The 23,138-nt window shown below is 40.2% G+C and overlaps 1 protein-coding gene across 1 annotated transcript in view; it reads left to right on the plus strand.

The window, feature by feature from the left end:
* XKR4 (XK related 4) overlaps positions 1-23,138 on the plus strand; it is a 242,812-nt gene that overhangs the window by 132,774 nt on the left and 86,900 nt on the right. Inside the window, exon 2 of the mRNA XM_065053560.1 lies at positions 11,638-11,837. Coding sequence (XP_064909632.1) covers positions 11,638-11,837 — 200 coding nt within the window. The remainder of the gene's footprint in view (positions 1-11,637; positions 11,838-23,138) is intronic.

Here is a 23,138-nt window from a genome sequence, read left to right on the forward strand (position 1 = left end):
ATACAGTATAAAAGAGATTGATGTGGCCAGGTCTCTTTTCTCTGGTTTGTTCAGGGAATTCCTGCCGCAGCAAAAAATCTTTCTTCATTCTTGCTGCATGCCTGTGTTATCTCTGCCTTCTTTTTTTAATAACTTTACAAACAAAATGACTGTTGAATTCACAGTCAGTCTCAGCATTTGTTATAAATTCATGACCTTTGATACAAGCTATTCCTTGAAGCATTTGTTCTCATAGGCATTTTACTATCTGTCAGTGCTTCTTGGGTTTTGAGCTATATTTTAAGATGGAATTAATATTGGAATTGAGAATCCCAGTTAGACTAAAAATTGAAGATTTCTAATGACCACAGTTTGCTTCCACAGTTTGCTTCCTGAATGTAAATGCTGTCTTGCCAGCTCATGTCATTTTCTCCTTTGTTTTGTGTGTTGCTGCCAGGATGTCACCTCTTACATTCCTTCATCTTCTTCCATAATATATTGATAAGGGGGCAAACTGGGAGGTCTGTAAGTTGGCAAAATTCTCACTAGATTCCTCAGGGTCTTTCTCTCACTGATGCCCTTTGGATTCGGCCTATGGGAACTGATGAAAGTCTGAAATGAAAATGCTGTCATTTGCCCTAGAGCTTTTCCCCTTGGCAAAACCCAAGCCAGAAACTTTATTCCAAAGATTTCTGAATACTACATTTGCAAAGCACGCACATACAGTGCATGGCGCGGTGTTCATCTTGGTATTCAGGACCATTTCTTTGTGAGATGCTGTTCAGCACTACTAATACTATTAGCTGGCAAATTTGTTTTTGAATTAAATCTTATATAAAATTCTTCAAGCAGGCAACATTTAAAGCACATTCTCCATTAGTCAGAACCACTTATAAACACTAACAGGAAGTTAGCCTGAGTTGCTGTTAAATAACACTGACAGCCATTTGAATATGACATAAAGATCACAGGAGTTCTGTCTGTCCGTATCTTAATGAGTGACTAATCTCACATTGCTTCCTGAATGTTTATAGATTGCTCCATCCAAACAATGAGCATTCAACTTATTAGGAGTTTTGTATCGAAGGATTAGCTAATAGCTTTTCCTGAGTACTTCAAAAGAAAAAGCTGAAGCATAGACTGTTATATAAATAGGATGAATAAAAAGTTATTTACAATGTAGATATTTCCAAACAGAATTCTCAGTTGTGTGTTTTCTCTGAGCCAGAAAGAGCAGGCACATCCTATAAAAGCTCTTATAAGCAATTTGGAAGGTTTTTTGGAGGAAGGAAGGGGGAGGTTGGCAATAGTTCATTTTTACTGGTTAGTGACGGCAGCCAACTCCTGCTGTTTCACAGTGTGAGATTACATGCTAGGTCCCCAGAGTGACACAACCCAGATTCATCCTGGCACACACCTGTGGTCATGAAAGATGTGTATATGGAAGGAAACACATTGTATTTTGTCTGTGAGGATAAAATATAGCCTCTACTTTAGCCCTTCCGATTCTCTGGCATTTGCACTACAGTTGCTTTTCTTGACTTTTGCAAAAGATACTGCAGGCATCTCCTCTGCATTAAAAATGCAATTTTTTTCCTTTCCTGGACCAAGGAAATCATAACTGCCTGCCCTTGTTCTGTGGAAGTTGACACAGGAAAGCTGCTTATTCCGAAGGCAGATTCAACTACTTATTTTATCAAAGATATCAGAGAAAGCAACAAACAACATGGGTTCTTGTGAATAATGGTGTGACGTTATTTCCTCTTCCAGATGGTGAGTTTGACCATGAGATGGAAAGCTCACCACTGAAGGGTTCCTTAACAATGCTAGCCATGAACTGAAACAGAAATGCTCAAGGGTATTTACCCTTGTAGATGCTCTGGCGCTCCACCTCCATGTTTAACTCTCCCTTGTGGACTGCTCAGACCAATAAATAGCTCATGTCCCTCTGGAAACACTCTGAGAGATGGATGCTGGGAGAGATTCAGCTCCCCCAGAGGGGCCTGAGTGTCTCCTGTGTGCAGTATGAATAATAAACACTGGTACCCAGGAGAAGAGCCTGTCTCCAGAGTGCAAGGTCTCCAGCCATGGAACCCTGGTTTTCAGAGTATGCTGTTATACACTTTGTTCCTGTGGAAACTAATACGGGGTAAGAAAGACAAAGGGTTCTTGATGCCTTATCCTCGTCTTATCCTTATGTAGTGATCAGCTGCTTCCTAGCTCCTCCTCCAGAGAGCTGGGAGATACCCCTGGTACCCCAAGCTGAGAAGAAGCCAGAGGTACAGTTCTCCAGCTGTGCCCACTTCTTAACTCTACAAGTGGTCCTTTCTTCAAGTGTAGTCAAATAGTTGGTCGGGGACAGGTGCATCTTCCTCACCAGTCTCACAAGGGAGGTCTTGGGTCCATTTCCAAGGGCTATCATCATAAATCTGTCATAGCTGGGAAGGAACAGGGAAACAATTCAGCTCCTGCTGCAGCCCCAGAGGCTGGTGAAGTGAGGATGCCTATGATAATGATTATATTCCTGTGACAGCTGCATGGTACACATCCTTAGCAATGACTAATTGCCTTTCCAGGGAATGCCTGAAGCTCCCTGAGAGATTCTGTACTCTTCTGCTCCCTGATTCTTCTTAATATCTCCAGACTGAGAGATAGAGGCAAACTAGGATTTGGTTTCCAGGGTGCTTTGGGATGACTAACAGGCAGACAGGCTTAGAAGCAAATGAAAATGAAACATGGAGAAGAAGGGAGGAGAAGAGGAGAAAGAAATTCATTGTAAACCACTGTTGGTTGAGGATCTCAGTGTGTGCTCAGAGGACTGAGACAGCCTTCACTTGGGCAGTTCTGAAAGGGCGTAAGGCTATGGGAAGAAAACCAAAAGGAGAGAGTCACACAGCAGGCTGTGAATCAGGTTAGCTCTTTGGAGTGCCCTGGCCTTTATCCATAAACTGCATATTTTCCTAACAGTTTCAGCTGAGTATTGTTGCTTCAGGAAGTTCCGACAGACCCTTCCAACATGATGGGAAAGACCTCAGCTTCTCAGAGGACACAGAGAAGAGCAGGCCGGTGCTCTTTTGGGAATTTGCTCACCCTCAGGGGTCTTGTCTCACAGGATCACTTCCAGAGCTGCAGCCTCAGCGACACATAAGAAACTCCAGTGTTTCCCACAGGTGGAGCCCAAGGGGCCTCTGAAGCCCAAAGCAATTTCATCAGCTTTTGATGGTGCAGTGTCTGTGGTTAAAGAGCATGCAGATGTGCAGTGCAGTACAGGAAATGACAGTGCAGTAAAACTTTTTAGTTGTGCTGCTGAACATGTCTAAAAAGCCTTGTCCCCTGGTTGCAACAGGAAAGGCAGTTGTTATGCAGCACCAGTGGCAATGCTGGTGAAGAAACTCTGAGACACAAAGTTATAGATAGCTACAGCATGATATGAACTTTTTTTTTTTCATTTGACTTCTTCATTCTTCTTTTTAATTCTAGCCTGTAGTTGATAGTGCAAAAAATGCACTAATGTTTACTCCTGACAAGTATCAGGGCAGCATCTTGAGGAGCTGTGGCCAATGTCTGTATCACACCCCATGACAAGGTTAAGTCATCCCTGTCACTGACAGTGACACCATCATCTGCCTGCCTGCCTGATGGGTCTGTGGCCACTGAGCTGTATCCACACCCAGGACCCAGCGCTACAGAGGGGAAAGTTAACAGGAGGATGAGCACCAGAGACATGTCAGGGACAGCCTCGCAGCATAGGGAGTCACATGGGATGGGACTGGGATGCTGCAGGTCTCCCAGGCTGATGGGGAGCCTTGGGAGGCAAGCACATATTGGGAATACCCCAGTTTTGAAAACAGGAACAGGGAAATTATTAAACTGAATGGCAAACTTGCAGGAGGACTTCTGTCCTATGTGGTAGCATGTGATGGTCATGGTGTGGGGGCACCACCTCATTGTATGCATAGGCAAAGGGGTTGCTTCCCATCTTACCAGAACCTGAAGGGTTCAGAGAAAAGGAAGGGATGGCAGAACACTGTAAAGCCAGAGGGATGCTGTGAGGGGACAGCCCGGCACCATTGGAGAAGGCTGAGAGGGAATCTCATCAATGTCTATAAATATCTCAAGAGTGGGTGTCAAGAGGATGGGACCAGACTCCTTTCAGTGGTGCCAAACAATAGGATGAGGGGCAGCGGGCACAGACTGAAGCATGGGAGGTTCCATCTGCATATGAGGAGAAACTTCTTTACCTTGAGGGTGCCAGAGCACTGGAACAGGCTGCCCAGAGAGGTTGTAGAGTCTCTTTCTCTGGGGACATTCAAGACCTGCCTGGACACATTCCTGTGCCATCTACTCAAGGTGAACCTGCTTTAGTAGGTGGGTTGGACTAGATGATCTCCAGAGGTCCCTTCCAAGCCCAACCATTCTGTGATTCTGTAATGCCATTCAATGCAAGCATGCGAGCTGTACCCCTCTTCCAGTACAGGGAGAATTGTTTCCCAGAGGGGCCTTTGTCTCACGCAGGGTTGAATCCAACTGTGGCCTGAGCAGTGGGGCCGAGCAGCCATGCCCCACAGGTGAAGGGTTTAGCTGGGGAGCAGCGGGCACCACCGGTTTCTTTAGGCCACCCCACCGTCTCCTCATTAAACCTGCACCTAGTCCTGCCTGGTCCCACCTTTTCCCTACACCAATGGTTCACATACTGGAGGTCTGCAGTATGGACATGTCAAGAAAGGAAAGTGCTGGCCTGACTGGTAACATTTGGAGCATTCAGATAGTAACTAAATTCATATGACCATTAAAATTTAGATGACCATAAAATGGTGCTGTAATATGACTTGTGGCCATTTGGGAAGGATCGCCCAGTCATGGAAGACGCTGGGTAATGCTTTATAGGTCATAATGAAACAGATATAATAATTTGTTTATGAGCATAAAGTGTCTTGCTTTGTATTAAAGGAATTAAAGGAGATATTTTTCCAATATCTCAAATACTGCAAGGAAAAATGAAATACAAGAAGCTGAGTTTTGTTTTTTATATTTGTAATGGAGGTATATTCCGGGAATAAGTCTTTTAACATCTCTTATGATGAAATACTCCCCAGTGGGATCTGTCCTCACATGGATCTCATCTCAGTGACACAGATGAGGATACTGCACTCATAATTTAAAGTAAATTAAGCACAGACTTTTGACTGCTGGAAAATTGCCAGAACCGTGCTTGGTTGGACAAGCTTTGGTCACTGCTGTGCTACAGAATGCATTTCAGTTTCCTTTTGAACGTTAAACCTTAATGCTCCTATCAAAAAATAATTTGATTGGAAAATTAAAAATTGGCTGCTTGTTCCTTCCTAGAAAAAGGAATTAAAACTGAAAGGATTTGTCTGTTTCTTCAGAACAGAAAGAGTAAAAGTTGGCATGTACTGATAAGAAAGGAAGTATTTCTGCTACAGAAACTTATTTTTTTTTTTAAGTATTCAGGCACACCTAATAAAAAGGCACATAAGAAGCAAAATAGAACAATCTGTTGTTATTTAACACGGCAAATACTGTTGAGATACAAATACAGTTAAGTTTTCTCTGGTAACTAAGCAACAGAAGAAAATACCACTTATCTGAATTGTTGTTTATTCTACTGTTTTTAGCTCAGCAGTAGTGATTTTTATTCTCCATACCTCAAACATAGAAAGAACAACTGTTTGTGGAATGGCTAAATTGTTTAATATACTCTTTGATACAGGGGAAAATTAGGCATCAGAATAAATGTCTAGGACTGCTATGTCTAGCCATTAATGACTTTTGATCTTCTCACAAATGTTTCAGTAGATTATGTAACATAAGTAAATGTCCTCTACTGACTTAGCCAATTGTAATAAATATGGACTACATGAGGCACGAAATCAGAACATTTTCATTTCCAAAGAGTGCAAGTAGTCTCTCATTCATGTGTATCGTCCTAAGGAGAAAGCACCAAGTAGCAATGTATTCTTTGGCACTTATAAATGGAAGATATTTTTCTAGAGATGTACATATTACGATCAGATGGATGGTTTCATCAGGATGAAATCTGTAGCAAGAAGTGCTCCGAGCCATAGTCAGACTGGACTTTTATATGGCTCTGTGCCTGTGTATACACACACTTGTGCACACTGTCTAAATGCAAAGCAACTGAACAAAACTCTTCCTGATCTCCAGAATCTCAGTCTGTAGCTGATGATTCAAATAAATTGTGGGGCTGAAAGAAATGAAGTAAGGGGAAGTGTCAAACTTTGGGATGGGAAGCCCAGGGGAGTTGAGAAGACTGAAAGATGTTTGACTGAGCCAAACTGTGTGCAGCAAGAACATTTTGGTCCCACACATGGGAACAAGAAGTCCATCAGCAATCAGGATTCAGTTTCTCTGTTCCAGACAGCCTCAGCCATCTGTACTATAGAGAATACTATCTGTGAAGCACAATGGAGCAGCTTCTAAAATTGTTTCATAGAGAGGAGTAATGGTTATATGTGACACCCAGCTACTACGAAGCAAACTGGGTAAAAACCCAAGCTCTGTTAAATCACTGCCAAAAACCTCTTCAGTTTCAGTGGTAGCAGAATATTCACTGAGGGTGTTTTATGACAGAGTAGATAAACAGTAGTCAAGTTGCAAACCTCTAACCCAGATGCCAGTGGCATCTCAGCTGTCTCTTCCAGAATACCTGACTCTGAGGTATTGTATCCTGTTTGGAAACTATTTTGGTGGCCCCGCTGCCTGCCTTGTATACAGGAGCAAGAGATGAGAAGAGTTTTTATTCACAAATTCAGGACAGGATATCACATTGCTTTGAATTAGGGAGAAGAAGGAGTGACATTATTCTGCACACAAGAGAAGAGCAACTCATCCCCATCATGGACTCCTGAAAACTCACCTAGGTTCATGCTGGGTAAAAACCACACCTTGCTCCCGCAGGAAGGTATGAGGTCAGTCAGCTGCCAGTTCCAGGGGAATGAACCCTGTGAGATTATTTACATTCACTCCAGTTAATCAAGTAATGTTTGTAAAGCACTTTAAACTTGAAAGCACTCCTATAAATATTTGGTATTATCATGTAATTACACTACCACATCTCAATTAAATGCACAATTGGCCATGCTTTAATTGTGTAATTGAAGTGTCACCAGAAGTATTTAAAACAGAGGTATCTCTGTTGATGGTAACCCTCCTCAAGGCTGGTATGTAAAACTGGAGCAAAATTAGGATTTTTGGTTTTGGAAACACTGGAGACACACTGTGTGATCAGAATGAATGTCTCTTTCCCTAGAACGAAAGTTTTTTCCACAACTATGAATATAGGTAATTTTTACTTCTGTTTGACTTGCATCTTGAACACTTCTTATGGGCAGCACAAGGATTAACCTGCTTTTCATATTTTTTCCTTTTTCTTTTTTTACTTTGTTGCTTTCCCTCATTAATATTATGGAAAAAGAATGTCACTTGTAATCTTGTGTTAGATTTATATCCTTCAGGTTTATGCTATATCAATGATATGTATACCATACTATGTGATGTGCTGAAATGAACTGAAACAATTAAATGCTGAAGCGTTCTTCATTTCCTCCAGAGGGTAAAAAAGACATTAAGCCTCAAATAACAATATACATGCTGCCATCTGATTATCAACAATATAGGAAGTATTGCTTCCTATTCCATTGTTGTCATTCTGAATAGTAAGCTTGTTTATACCAGTGTTGACAACCCAAGCCCTGGTCTGGCTTAAAAAAAAAAAAGAGTAATTTTAAAATAATAAGATTTGATATCACTTCTACATAGTACATTTTCTAGTCTTCTAACTGTAAGATCTTTAGGAAATTCGGTTACTTCTAAACTTTTCTCCACTTCTCCATAAACTTAAGAACTATGAAGTTGTGTGTTGTTGTTTGGGTTTGTTTTTGTTGGTTTGGTTTGTTTTGGTTTTTTTAATGAGGGAGGACTTAGAGTTTTTTCTGGTTTTCGTTTGGTTTGGGTTTTTTACTTTTCTAATGAAATCAGAAACTTTAAAGGACTATCCTGATTTATTAGATGAAGTAGTTACTCTATTAGATGGCAGTACTGTTACTATACTTGCTACTCCTCCTTTTTTACCATCTTCCTCTGGTGCTCTGACTCTTATTTCTTCACTCCTTGTCATTTCTTGTCATGTAAATTAAAGGCTCTTTAGTGAAATGGATAGAGAGTTTTTTGTGTATATTTGTACAGTACCTGCACAAATTGTAGTTGGTGCCTCTAGATGCAACTACAACCAAAATAATAATATTTACATCTGCTCTTTCAGGTTCATTTGCATCAGTTTAACAATGAACCTAAGATATTTTCCAATGCAGAGATGTTATTACTTCTTTCTGTACCTTTCTGGAATAACTATCTATAAGAGCCACAACATGGGCTCACAGATAAGTGTGAGTTTCCACCAAAACAACACAGGAAGACCAAAATATAAAAACTCCCCAGGGCAGGAACTACCCCCGAGTGTCTGTATAACATTTGCTGACAATAGGACTCCAGTGAGGGTGTCTAAGATGCAATTACATAATGCATATATATATATATATATAGAATGGATGTGTCATTACTGCAGTGTAATCTATATTCGGAAACCATGACAAGAAAAGCACCTTGTCCCCTTTTTTTATTTTTTTATTTCACTATGGGAAAAAAAATGTCTTTGATATATGGAGCATTTTATGAGACCATCTTTTTATTTTAATAACTGCTAATTTGCACACCTAATGTCAATCCTGGTGCAATTAATTGTGGATGCAAATGAGAATGTTTAGCTGTCTAATCACCTGATTGTGCCTATAAATCAGTGACAGTAATTATGTGTGTAAATGCTCATTTCAGCCTGCAATTAATTTGGCCAAAATTGATAGGACAGAAAAAATTACCACCCTAGGCTGAAATTTGGTCCCCAGTGTGTAAAAAGAGAAAGAATCTTCCTCCTCTGCCTCTTGTGTCTAAATTGCAGAGAGCTAAGTAGACAAAGAGCAATGATTCCCCAGTCCCCAATAACTCACTGCCAGAGTTCCACAATAAAGTGCAATGGGAGAGGAAATATTTCCATAAGGGTTCATTAATCACAACATATTTGCTATGCACAACCACTCTGCAGAGCAGGTAAAGAACCCTATGGAATGTTGCCTGGCACAGCATGTCATTTTCATAATAGGAAAAGTATTTTTTGCACAAATGCTGTAGAACTGAAGTTGCAGATGGCTCCATTGGCAGAGCTAGAGCCTCCTGGCACAACCTTTGGCAGACAAAGCTACTTTCATTTTTTATAGCAAGGATTAGTGATAACTCAAAAGAAGGATGCTGAAATTTTCTCTGCCCACTATGTGCAATATTTCCAGGTGTGCCCTTTGGGAGAACATGTGAGGCAGGCCAAAAGAAAACCCACCCAAAAACCAAACTACAGAAAGAAATGCAAGTCTTACCTGTCCCTGTTGCGCTGCAGGACACTAATGGGAGGTCTAGGAACAATTAAACTGATTGTGATTGAGAACCTGGGGGTCCAACGAATGTCATTAGTAGAACTGCACAGCAAAGATGCCTTTCCAGCTCAGTGGCTTCTTTCAGATCTGGGCAGCAGGCCATTTCGCTCTGCCTAACCCTGAAGACATCAGAGACCCCCAGTTGTCCCATCATACTTTAACCTATCTAGACCTGCTCAGTGTTTTACGTGAGAGGTAGGGCTGGTGTTTGCTTAATGCATCTCCATGGTCTTAATCGCTGAGTGGTTCATTGCTGCTTCACTCCCACGTGGGACTTTGATAACATTCAAAGCCACCTGGTGTGATTTTAATTTAAATGTGAATTTAATGTGTTTTTCTTTTATATTGCTATGATGTGCATTGTCAAGAGAAATGCTGCAGGCTCAGATCTGGACTGTCAGCTGTTTCTCTGTGCTAGTCTCTGTTTTTGTTTGACACATATTCCTGAGTAAAGCTGTGGCTCTGTGGTGATGTCTGAGCTGGGTACAAGAGTACATTTGGTACAAGGGTGCATTGGGTACAAGCACAGCAGTCATTCCTCATGGGGACAAGTGAGTCTTGGGCTGTTCTGCCAGTCAGGGGCCAAAAATCTTCTCATTAGCAAGGATACTGCCAGAGTTACAATTCAACAGGAGGGGGATGAAAGGTTGCATGCAGCCTATATAAAAAGAGGTTCCACAATTCACCATGCTCCACTAGCTATGAAAGGCGTTTTAAGACATGGACTTGTGAAAAGGAGGAGAAATACTGAAATGTTCTATCTTAGACAATTTAATTCATATTGGAAGTGGTTAAAATTTACTAACATTTTTCTTATTAGAAATTTATTTAAAAAAAGAAAAAAAAGTGCTGTGAAAACATAAGAAAATGCTTCCAAGACCAGGATATGAAAGATATGGTGGGAAAAAGAGAAACAGAGATCCCTATCAGTTAGTAGCTCAACAGGACACTCCAGTATGATGCAAAATACCCTGATGCAAGACAATATCTTAATCTTCAGATTTTTTCATTAAGTGAGATTGTTTTTTTCAGCCAGCCTTAATTAGTTTTGAACTGAAATTGTAGTAGCAGATTAGCAGCCTAGACTTTCTGATGCAGGATAAAGGAGAGCAGATCAGAATAACAGAGCAGATCGAATGCTGTGCAGAGTAGTCGCTGTGCTGTGACACTGGTGTGTCGTGGGAGACTGCTGCAAGCTCTGCAAGGGTCACAAAAAGCATCATAGCAACCAGGTGGCTTGGCCATCAGAAAACATCCCTTGTTTTCTAAAACCACTCATTGCTCCTGCGCCCACCAAAATCTATTTAAGAAGCTGGTCTTCAGGTGGTTTTCCCCCTGCTTGCACTGGCCACCAGTGCTGGCACGTGCTTTCTGACCATTCCTTCTCTCATCTGCTGGTTACTGCTGCCAGCAGCAGCAGCCTGTTGGGCTGCTGGCTCCTGCTGCTTCTTACTGCTGCTGCTGCACGGGAGCTAGCGTGGTGACTCACTTCCAGTCACCAAGGGAACCCACGGCCAGATCTCCTCTCCTCCTAAAATAGGAGCTCACAGCTTCATCTCCTCTCCTCCTAAAATAGTCAAACTATGACAAAAAGTACTATATATTTAGCAGTATCTGAAATATGATATTCAATGCATTAGACAGGTGGAAAAGCAAGACAATGATCTCAGCCGTAGCAGGGCCCCAGGCTAAGACCAGCCCAGGCTTGCAGTGCGGGTGGTCTTCTGAGTCACATAGAGCTACACAGAAAGGAGATCAGTTTTTTGCAGGTTCTGAGTAGAGACCATTGCAGATTCAGCTTTTTTTACCCCCATTATTTGAAAAACCTGTGAGGGAGGCCGTATAATCAACACATCCCCCCTTATATTTCAATTCGGAAAACTGCATACTTGAAAAGAATACTATTTAAAAAATAGGACAATGCCAAGCTTTTAAAATGGTTTTATGAAGGCAAGTCTTGTCTTCAGTTTAGTTTGCTCTTATCACATCAACTATTATAAATTGCAGTACAGTAATCTTTTTATATAAATGTTCATTTTTTTGAAGTACACTGAAAATATGTTGGTTATTTTCAAGCCGAAGCACTACCTGTAAAATATCATTCTGCATCTCTACAACCTCTCTCTTTTATTTCTAGGTATTTCCACACAATATACTTGGGTATCCGGAGTCGACAGAGTGGAGAGAATGACAGATGGCGGTTTTATTGGAAAATGGTGTATGAGTATGCAGATGTGAGTATGCTGCATTTGCTAGCCACGTTTCTGGAAAGCGCACCACAGCTGGTCCTGCAGCTCTGTATTGTTGTACAGACTCGTACACTCCAGGCTCTCCAAGGTAGGGGCTCATTTAATCTATTTGTTTTTTATCATTTTAGGAAGATGTAATTTCTATACATACATATTTATCTTTCTTTCAAACTGGTGTGCCTTGTATTCCTGGCATAAGAGCAGATCTTGCCTGCTAGCTGCTATTAAGCTGTTAACAATGACTGTCAAGCAAGCCTGTGTTGCCAGAGTTTTTTTAGCCTTTCTTCTTGTTCCTGGGTTGTGGGTAGGATTTACAATGTTTTGCTTTCTGCATGTCCTTGTAATAGAAGAGCTCTTCTGATTATCCACTGGGCCAATGTGAAAATTGCATCAATCAAACTGTTGCTCTTCTCCCTATGCTTCTTTCTGTGAACGTTCAAAACCCTCCAAACTGCAGTAATGACGTTCATATGGTATTATGCCAAACAGAAAATGGCACAGCAGAAAACAGCTATTCTGTGGAGAAAATGCTAGTGTCTATGAAATACATGTCCATCAGTTCTTGGCCACGTCTTTATGAAATAATACAAGTCATCTTCTGAGCATTACAACAATACTAATTCCTTCAAGCTCTGGGTTTCCTTCTAAGGTGGATGCTTTCAGCAAGTGTCATTTCTTCTTTAAAATGGTACATGTATTCGTATGTCCAGCCATAGGGGTTGTCAGTCAGTGATATATAAGACTACCTCCTGCATTTTTAATGCTGCTTTTGGCTACTTGACAGCTTTCCTTTTGTATTGCACCACAGTTCTGCATTACGGCTGCACGTGGGCAGCAATTATTGACAAGGGAATGAGGTAAATGAGAACTTGGGATCCAGAAGGTAACACAAACATCATGAGGTGGTGAGGAGTGAAGGGATGAAAGGAGGAAGAACAGAGGAACAGAGGGAAGAAGGAAATGCAATAGTTTTGCCATTTATTTTTAAAAAATTACTCATGTTCCTGCCACTGTACAGGATAAAACCTTGTTCAAAGAAGATCTGCGTCTAGTTAGCTTATTATGAGTAACATGCAGTGAGACTGATTGGGTGAAAAAGAACCAGGAACAAAGTGGGTAACAGTGTGAAGACCTTGATCCTGGCAAGTTTCCCGTGGATAAATCAGAGGCTTTTCCTTTACCTTCCCTTTGAACTGACATCCAATAACAGCTGTCCTGCTTCCTGTGTTTTCTGGTTTTGTTTCTTTAAAACTAAAACTCTGTCACCTTAAGGGGAAAAGAAACCCAAAGTTTCTATTTTAATTAGTTGGTGCTCTGTACAAGAAAGGTTGCCTAAGCACTTCCTACAGCTATTTGTCAAAACTATGCTGCCCCATACCAACCAGTCCAAACTATTATAGTTCAAGAGAAGGTATAATCACTTCAAGAAACTTTGTCCCCCCAGAAAAAAGAGAGTCCAGAGAGAGGTTTAGGAGAAGAACATAGCCAGAATACTGTATGGTCAGCTGTAATTTAACTGTCTTCATAAACTATTAATACAGAAGGCCTCTCGCCCTCATTTTAGTACAATAACAGGTCTGTCTATGAGAAATGTGGCTGGCAAGTAGGCACTAAGCCTGTGATGTACTCTGCAAGTGGTTGTTAATTAGAGAAAACCTGAAATGCTTCAATTTAAAAGGCAAAATTGGTTCCTGAACCCTGCAATCAGCTCTGTGAAATCTATGTATCAGAAACCAGAAATGAATAAAACTATAATTATGGATTTCAGCTGAGAAGGCTGAAAATATTTACTGATCCTCCCTTCCCCCATTCTCTTCCATCTTCCAAGGAGAAAAGACTACATTTTTAAAAAACTAAAATTAAACAAGGTTGTAGCATTTTCTTAAACAGCAGTACCATTATATTCTCCTGATGAAAGCTAATACGTTTTAGTACATTGCCAGCTGTGAAAATACTTTTTGCATCCTCTCAAATGTTAAGGATAATGCATTGCGCTATAGGATGGTAGATTTGCTGTGCAGCTGCATAAGGAGAGCATAATTTCTCTCTGTGATATCATGCTACAACTGGGGGTTTTAAAAGGTCTAGCCATAAGGTATATGCTTCAGCTAGCTGTCCACTCACTGAGCCTGTTATAGAGATTTCTAACATGGATCAATACACAGAGTGTTTGATTGATTTTCTTTGTCTAGAGAATGCTACTTGGTTTTTATTATTGTTCTTTTAGTTTTCTGTCCCACAGGACAAAGTTATCATGACAATTGATAAGTGCCATCACTTTTCCACGTTCTTAAAAGTATACTTCTATCACTAACCACAAATTTGGCATGGGAAATGAGTGATACTGGAAATGTCTTGGTCTATAAGCAGGGTATTTCTAACATCAAGCCATTAACGACCACAAGAAAAACTGTTCAATATATTATTTATGAAATTGTATATTTTCCATTCCAAATGCACCAAAATAGCATCAATCCCAACAGGAGAATGCTGTCAGTGTGACTGAAGATTCCCTGTTTTGTAGTGGGTATTGGCTAGGTGTATATTATTTCTTATTTCAGTCCTTAAGCCCTGCTAATCTAGGTAAGAATACAGGCATGTATTATACATACAACCTTATCAAGACCGAGAGGGATCCTTCACCACAAGGAACCTTCAGCACTTACCTGGACAGTCATTCTAGAGTGACATCTCTCATCTGCTTTGGCACTCAGAGAAATCTGAGTATTGATAAAACAATACCTAAATTACCTTCAAAATAAGTAATTCCTCAGTCTTTTCCTCATGGGAATCTCTTTCACTTCCTTTCTTTTCACGTGCTACGAGTGCAGAAGTCCCACAGCAACTTGTATGTTGAGCCAGCAGCACCTCCAAACTGCTTTGTGTTTTGTTTTGGTTTGGTTTGTTTGTTTAGCAGTTTTATGCCCTTTTTTTTTTTTTTTCTTTTCCTTTTTTTCTTTCTCCTTTCTCATGGTTGCTCTGTAGGAAAGTAATCTCCAAAGCAGCTTCATGATGGGAGTCACTAGCTTCACCAGTCCTGTTCTAGGTGGAAACTGTATGAGGAATGAGACAGCTATGCACATGGGGGGAGCAGTGGTAGAAAGTCCAGTGAAACTACTGATGCTCATCCTTCGTCCATCTGCAGGTGAGCTCATTCAGCTACCAGAAACAGTCTAACAGCAATAGCCTGTAGGCCAGTGTGGACTAACTGATTTCACTGGCAGCCTACATACACCAGCTGCCTAAAACTTCTTGTGAACCTGGGACGTTCACCCCATGTTTTCCGTTCTGCTCCCAGGCTGGGCAACCAGGTCCTGCACTGGATCTACCTCGAAGTCACAGAGAGCCAAAATACTGGAGTTGAAAGTGTTTGGCTTATTGGATAACCCAAATAAATTCAGAAGGCTGTAAGTGATTCCCTCAAAAATGCCTCCACTCTTCAAGCCATTTAGCAAATAAGCAGTAGTTTCACAGTCTTTGCTATAAAAACAAACACTTTCACAATAAACTGCCTTATAAAGGATGAGACAGGTTTGCTGACACAGCAAGATTAGTCTAAAGGCTACAAGACCCTTTCTTGGTTGGGTCTCTAGACATCCAGCATAATGGCCACATCCCACTACATTTGCTCTGCTGACTCAACAGGTTTTAGGACAGACAAAGTCATCAACAGGTCTGGACTGGCAAGATGGCTCAATGTGGCTACTCTCCATTCACTTGAAGCCAACTTAACCTGCAGGTTGCCCCTGAAAATCTTTTATTTAATCCTGGGGAGTTCTGCCAGCACCTCACCCAAGCTCCCATCACATCACTGGCATTCCCATGCTGCACAATTATTTTCCCTGTTACTAACCTGGTTGAAGCTCAGTGGTATCCAGCTGTACTCCCCAGGGCAGAGGTTGTCACACAACTGGGTGGGTAGGTAAGGTCAGGGCTGTCCCTTCTTCTGGCACCTCATTTTGGAATCGTGCCCACAGACTGGCAGTCATCCCTTGGCACTCTCCTCTTACTTCCTTCAATTTTCCCACTATGCTGTTTGATTTTAGAAAGACTTCCCATGTTAAAATTAGTAAAAATCAGCAAGCAAAAAATCCTGCTGATCATCTGATTGGAAAGAGACTCCTATCTCTTAGCTTGTGGTTACTGTCATCTGACTCAAGGGCATGGTGTTCTAGCTGCTCCTAGATGAGCAGATAGACAAGATTACTCCCTGAATTTACCACAGATTTCATTATTTATGCTATATTAATTAACAGATTGCTTAAATTATAGATTAGCTTCTCATTCCTGTTTACTGCATATTATGCCGGCTAGTCAGCACTTGACATTTTTTTTTCTTTTTCAGCCCCTGGGGGGGATTGTTCTGGCTTCTCCATACAGTACTATTAATCAAAGTCTCTATCAAACTTTAATCAAAGTCTAATCAAAGTTTATATCATACAAAGCTGCAGTTCTTAATATAGACTGACAGTAGTGCAGAAACAAGATGAGAAGTTCAGAACAGTTTATAAATTCATCAAATTTCATTGAAGTCACCACACTCCCATAGAGCTCCTGGATTCTGCTGAAACTGCGTTTCCATGAAATCTCCCTGGCCAACCATTTTCCCATTTTCTACCAGCTCTGTTGGAAACTTCTGCACTGTTCGTATGCTGACACCACAGCCAGCGTACAGGAGTTCACAGTGCCGCCAAACATTACTCTCCAGTCCTTCTACTCCAAATAAATTCCGGTTCCTGCCTGAGCTGAACAAGGTCAGAGACTTGCTGGCAGTTTATGACATGGCTGATAGGTCCTAACTTTATCTGACAGAAGGAAATTATGTGTTAGCTAGTTCATTAAAAAAATCCTCTGGCAAAGCTCATCCTCACGCATCAGGAATTCAAACTTTTTCATATCAACACAATAAACTGGAATTCATTTAAATCTATACAATATTTTTGTGAGGACAACACTACGCTTTCACATAGCTTTTCTTTTTTTTGTGACCTTCACAGTAGTTTCAGATTGCTCTGTAAAGTTCTGCCTACATTTGCAGTGCTCTTCAAATTAAAAAAAAAAAAATAATTCTGATGTAAAATATTATATGATTCAATATGTATTTGTATGGAAATAAGGTGCAGCACTTGAGTTCTGGGCAAGCTGCCACTGCTCTGCTGTGCGCTGTCAGGGTTCTGCACCACTGCAGCCCAGCACCCAGACTTTCCAGAGAGAAAGAAAAGCAGAGGAAGCAATAGTCACAGATTCTGCCTACAACTTGGAAAAACAGATTTTCAGTGACAAAGCTGAACAAATACGATATACTATGGAGTAAATGTGTCTTCTGCAAGTGACTTTTAAACTGGTCTGTAGGCTCCTTTGCAAATCTTAGAATGTTATCTTTCACTCATTAGGACAGAGCCATCACATTAGCACACCCTTGCTCCTGGTAGGACAGGAGAGGACTTCCTGAAGGCGATCATATAGTACAATCCATTTCACAACCTAATTAGAATCTTAAAACTAGTTATACCCTTTGTATCTAATACACCAGTTAGAAGTTTAATTCTCTGATTGATTGAGACCTGCTGCTGCTGTCCTGCCTTTTTAATTTCATCAGCAGTCTGCCCCTATTCATTTTTGTGCCATCCCTGTTTTTACACTCGTTCCCTAAGGAAATTAGGTTCATGTGATTATATAGTCCATTTCTGTCCTTCAGTCATGACTTTTAAGAACTTCTGATCCATTGCACTATTTAAATCAATATAAAAGAACAGCTAACATCTCAAAGATAATTGTGCTTCTTTAAATGTTGCGAAAAAAGCAACCAAGGAAAAAAAAAAAAAGAAAAATTAGAGCTTCCACTAAAGGGAAAGCAAGGCAGCCTCCAACTGTTAGTCTTTTTGCTAGGCACCAGCCACCAGTCAGTCCAAATATGCATCCTTCCAGACATGGCATTGAATGGCTCTCCCGTGCCCAGTGGGACTATTATGACAGACAGATGGGATTAGGGAATAAGAGACACTTTGATAGGGAAATAAGAGTCATTCCTCCTGCTGCACATTCTTTCATCTCATGAGAGGTTCTGCATTCCCTTGATTATCTTCACAGACTTTCCCCTCATCAGTTCCATTCTGAATTCCTCTTTGGTGAATATGGATGACCAAGGCTGTACAAGAGTACTCCAGATTACATTTCTTCAGAGCTCTCATATTTCTCATGGCAATATCTCACTAGGTACAATCTAGGATTGTAATTCCCTGTTGACTCAGGCATTGCAGAGGTGAATCCTGTTTATTTCAAAATCTTTTAAAACACACAGGCTCTTCTGGTGTCATGTCACTCTGATGAGGCTTCAATTACATTAAAAAAAAATATTAGCAACTAGATACACATAATTAAATTTCATCTCATTTCTACTTTTCTAGCCTGCAAGGTACTTCTAGTTTTTCCACATATCACTCTCCTTTCCTACATTGATAATGTCTCCTAAAACCTTATTTGTATATTGCCTTTTTAAACCAAGGTCATTAAGAGAAATATTCAGACAAGATTGGTTCCAAGGGTAGTCAGTACTGAAAAAAAAAAAATTGTAGTAATCCTATTTCAGCACAAGAATTTCTCAATAGCATTTCAACATGATTCTCTAGTATCTTTCTCTACCTAGTTCCTCTATCTGCCTTACCTATCTTCTACTAATCCTCATTTTCTCAAGCTTCACCAGTACTTTCCCATTAGCATGGCAATCACCATTCTGCCAAAGTTTTGATAGATTAAATCTGCCACATTTTATTTATTGAGAAAGGGGCTATAAAAGAAAGATTTCAAGTTAGCTGAGCCTCTGTGGCTCTCTTATGATCTGCTTTTTTGTAGATATCTGTTATTTTTCATCTTCTTTTCTGTTTACCTTAATTTGCAATTAGCTTTTCCTTTAAAAGCTGCTCTAAAGCTTTGTATTGTATTGAAGCTTGTACTGTAGACCTGTTTTAGCCACGTAATTGTAAAATGCCCCAGATTGCCTCTTTTCCAGTCGCATGGCACCAGTTCTGAGTGGAGAGACTTACTTAAGATGCTTCTCACCAGAAGCAAGATTTCATGCATCAGCTTTTTTTGAATCCTGAAGCAGAGGTTTTCTGGTTGCACTGGGTGAAAACAAGGAGCTTTGAGATTTACTTCCACGTAGTAATGCAGATTTCCTTTCTGTTCTCATTTCTTATCAGCTGGCTCTGTCTTTGAGCCCTTGTTTCAAGAGCCCTTATTGAAAACTGACCTATAAGGCACAGCCTTTACTGCTAATCACCCATTTTCCGTTTCCACCTAGGCACCATTTTTGAAGTGGGTTTGTGTACAGCTAGTTTTTGAGACTTTTTCCAGAATTCTTTGCTTTGTAGGGTTTAGAAGCTCCAGAAGTTCTTCTGCGTTTTGCCTTAAAGAAAATCTGATTCTCTTCCACAGAGAAATCCTCGAACAATTAACTTCTACTGCCTTCACACATTTCTTTAAAATTCTGATAAAATTATAACATATTTATTTTTGTTTATCCCTCCATTTTATCTAAATTAAACCAGCATCCATGTGATCTGATTCTATTTTTTATGATTAGTTGTCCTATAATAACCTCAACACCTTCTGTAACTAAGTTTAGAAAGAAGCCTCTCTGCTTTCTGTCAGAAAATCTGTCAGTTGTCACACTCCAGAATATCTGGGCTGCCTTCAGTAGCGTGTGTTCTCTAGTGTATATCTTAGAAATCAGAGTCTGCCATAAAGAGGCAATTCTCTGCAGAATTTCTCCCTGTAATAACCGTTTGAACATCTCTATCCATATCCAAATTTAACTCTGGAATTCTACAGCAGACTCTCAACAACTACCCACTATCTTTCCCCAAAGTCATTTTGTATGCAAACGGAATCTGTTTTATTGGGGATCCCTTTCTGAAACATCAGCCTGTCATTCCATTCACATGAACTGCTTTTACCATTATTTCCATCTTTTCTGAATACCAGCTCCCCTTCAGTACCTGTTTCTGGGCAGTGATCACAAGTCCATGATGTTTCTGTAACCTTATAGTTCTCTTTATAACCCTATAGTGCTTTGTGTCCTGCACCAATGGCTTTATTTCCTCCTTTTCCTGGTATCCTGTCCCCTGTCCATTCATTCATCTATAGGAATGATACATCAATATAACTTGTAAATGCAAAAGAGGCAATGTATGCAACATGGCAGGTATTGTCAGGAAGATCAAGAGCTGACAGCGATTATGTTGTTTCTTAGCACATCTATAACAAACCCAGTATACAGGACCTCAACCTCTGAAAGTCAACCAGAAAAGGTATTAGTGAGCTTTTTTCTTCTTTCTGTTAAAATGCAGAAAAAAAAAAAAAAAACAAATTCCTCTAGCAAAATCAGGAACAGGAGTGGAACTGCCTCTAACATTTTTTTCACAAATAATATGTTCTGGTGACTCTCCTTTTAACTCAGTTTGTGTTTGTATCTTTATCCTTCTTTAGTTCCTATTAATCTGTCATTAACCTGTCATTAACATTTGTGGAGCTTGGCCACTCATTGCCCATTTTTTGCCACTTATGAAATCACATGAAAAATTAATATTCTATACAGGTCATTCTGAATGAATGGCAGTAAGGCTTCATGACTTACTTTCATGACAGCGTGAAGTTTGCATATGTCATTTTAATAGAAAAAGGTCATGAAAAACAGGATTTGGAAGATTTAGTATACATTTTACTGCTACTCTTTTTGTCGTCTTTCATCTGGCCATTTTAGGTGGGTGCCTCTTTCACTGAATTTTGCAAAATCTTGTCATATATTTACATATGTGAGCTCAACTTTAGGAACAGATTTTGTAATACCTTAGAAGTATTATGCCAGTCTGAAAGGACAGAATTTTGGTTATATAAACTTCTGTTTGCATATGAATACTCTTTTGAGATTGGTTTGTCAAAGCTTCTGATGCAGCTTGGTGCCAAGCTGATAATCTCACCTGTGAGTGACATTTCCAACTCATACAGATTGAGATATATCATTTCTTAACTTGTCACAGAATCAAACAATAAGTTGTACTGGAGGGTAATCAGAAGATCATCTAGTCCAAACCCTGCTTGAAGCAGGGCCATGTTCAAAGACAGATCAAGTTCCTCAGGGCATGTCTCTTTGAGTTTTGTGGGCTTCTGTGCATGGAGATCCCACAGCCTCTCTGGGTGAACTGTACCAGGGCTCACCACCCTGTGAAAATTTGTTTTCTTAACAGCAAATCAAAACTTCTATTGCTGAGATTTGGGACCATTGCCTCTTGCCCTTTCACTGTGCGTGTTGAAGAAAAGTTTATCCGAGTTTTCTGTACAATTCCCCTTTAGGTAGGAGAGAAGGGCATTTAGATCTCTCTGCTTCACACCTCTCTCTCTGGGCTACCCAAACCCAGCTCATGTGCTGTGTGCTCCAGCCCCTGACTACCTCGGTGGCCCTCCACTGGCCTCACTCTAGTTTGTCAGTATCTTTCCTGTAGCGGAGGCCTAAAATGATATAGATATGCAATATATCTATATCTTTGTAAGTCTTTTTGCAGGTCATCTCAGCCTGCCGAGATCCCTCTGCATGGCAGCCTTGCCCTCCAGCCCATCAGCTGCCGATGGGTCCAGGCTTTAAGATAATTATAAGCCTGGAGGTATTGTGAAGAGAAATTCCTTACTGTTAGGGGTAATTAAAAAAAAAAAAAAAAAAAAAGAAAAAGAAAAAAACCCACAAAATTACTTTCAGGTTATCTACAGGTTTTTAAATTTAATAGTGGCTCCACAAACCTGATAATATATACATAGTGGTAAGGACAGCCTGAGACACAAAGTAGTACATTTAGTTTCTGCAAGCGTGATATATTGCCTACACACTGCATTTTTTTCTGTTAGGGAATGTCAGAAAGTTAGTGGCATATCCTTCTGTTCTCTTTTTGTTGTGATCAAAGCACATTTGCCAAACAAATTCGTAGTTTCATTTTGGGTTACTATGTTTTCTATGAGTGGTACTTTTGTTCAGTGGTGGGAAAAAAGTGATGCATGCTTGGCACAGAAAAAGCTATCTTGTGTCTAATATAGAAGTGAGAAATTTCAGTCGTGATGTGTCTTACCCAAAGACTGCTCAATACTGCAAAGATAAGAATTAACTTGAAGTCTTCATCAGGCAGTGGCCTTTAAAGCTCCAGTCTGGGAGATTTACTCACCTAGCTTTAACCCAAATACATAGATCTGAAATTTTCCTGGGCAATTTCTGTGTTGGTCCATGATATATCCCATCCTTATTTATCTTGCACCTTTTGGCCTATCCGCAAAGTTTACCAGAAGAGTAATCCTTTCTGTTGAGAGTGATTTTAGCTGAAAGTTGCAGGTCAAAGTGGGACTGAATGTTCTAAAATGTGTCTTCTATGAGGTTCAAGTTTAGTTGTATACAGGATTTAACACAGGTGATTAAATCACTGGTGGAATTAGTATCAATAAATTATTTTATAAATATTAGCATAAACTAGGTGAATATTGAACTGCAAATATCAACACAACCCATTGAATTCGTTTTCTGCACAGAGTTTTGCAGGTGTCAATGAACAGCCAGTGCTATAGTGAGACTCAAACGAAAAGTCCATTTTGGCAGAGCAGGTTGGGTCACCGCTGTGGTTGCCTTCTCACTGGAGTCACTGGAACTGCTTTCACCAGTAAAAACTATTTACCAGGCTGGGGTTTACAGGAATATTGTTTTACAAAAAAGTATTAAATAGCTCTGTTTTATGTTAGACTTGACATTCTACCTAACCTAATGGGGATACAAACCTATTAAGTATGTTTTATTAGGTTTGGATTTTCTTAACTAAATTATAATGAAAATAAATTTCAAATCCTTTTTTTCTTTGTCCTGTGGGTTTTATTTCTTGTAGTGCCAGTTAATAAAGTGGTAAACTATATTCTGTTTTCTCTATATAATGAATATCATTGAAAAACAAATCATTAATGGCTTTTGTGTTACAGTTGAAGCAAGAATTTCTAGTTTTAGTTTTGAGTAAGACGTTTAGTGTATTGTTTGTGCATGGGTGGCCAGTGTGCCCTCGTGAGTTAAACAGCCTCGGCAGGAAGAATCTTCATGATATGAGGCTACCAAATCACTATTGATCACAGCCCATTACTTTTAATAGACACTGTGTCTGCATGCTCTTTCCCACCCTGTGGGCTTTTCAAGGTGCAGAGGAATTATTCAATTCTCACTTAACTGACTCAAAAACATGAACTGAATCCTCTCTGTGTGTGGCTTTCCTGGCACAGCCACCAACAGTCCCCTGTGCCACCCTCCAACAACCCCCTGGGACTATGGCAGGGTTTTGCAGGAGCTCTGGCAGCAGCACCCTCCTGGAGCACC

This window comes from Columba livia, chromosome 2 (assembly GCF_036013475.1).
Source record: "Columba livia isolate bColLiv1 breed racing homer chromosome 2, bColLiv1.pat.W.v2, whole genome shotgun sequence".
Taxonomy (NCBI): Eukaryota; Metazoa; Chordata; class Aves; order Columbiformes; family Columbidae; genus Columba; species Columba livia.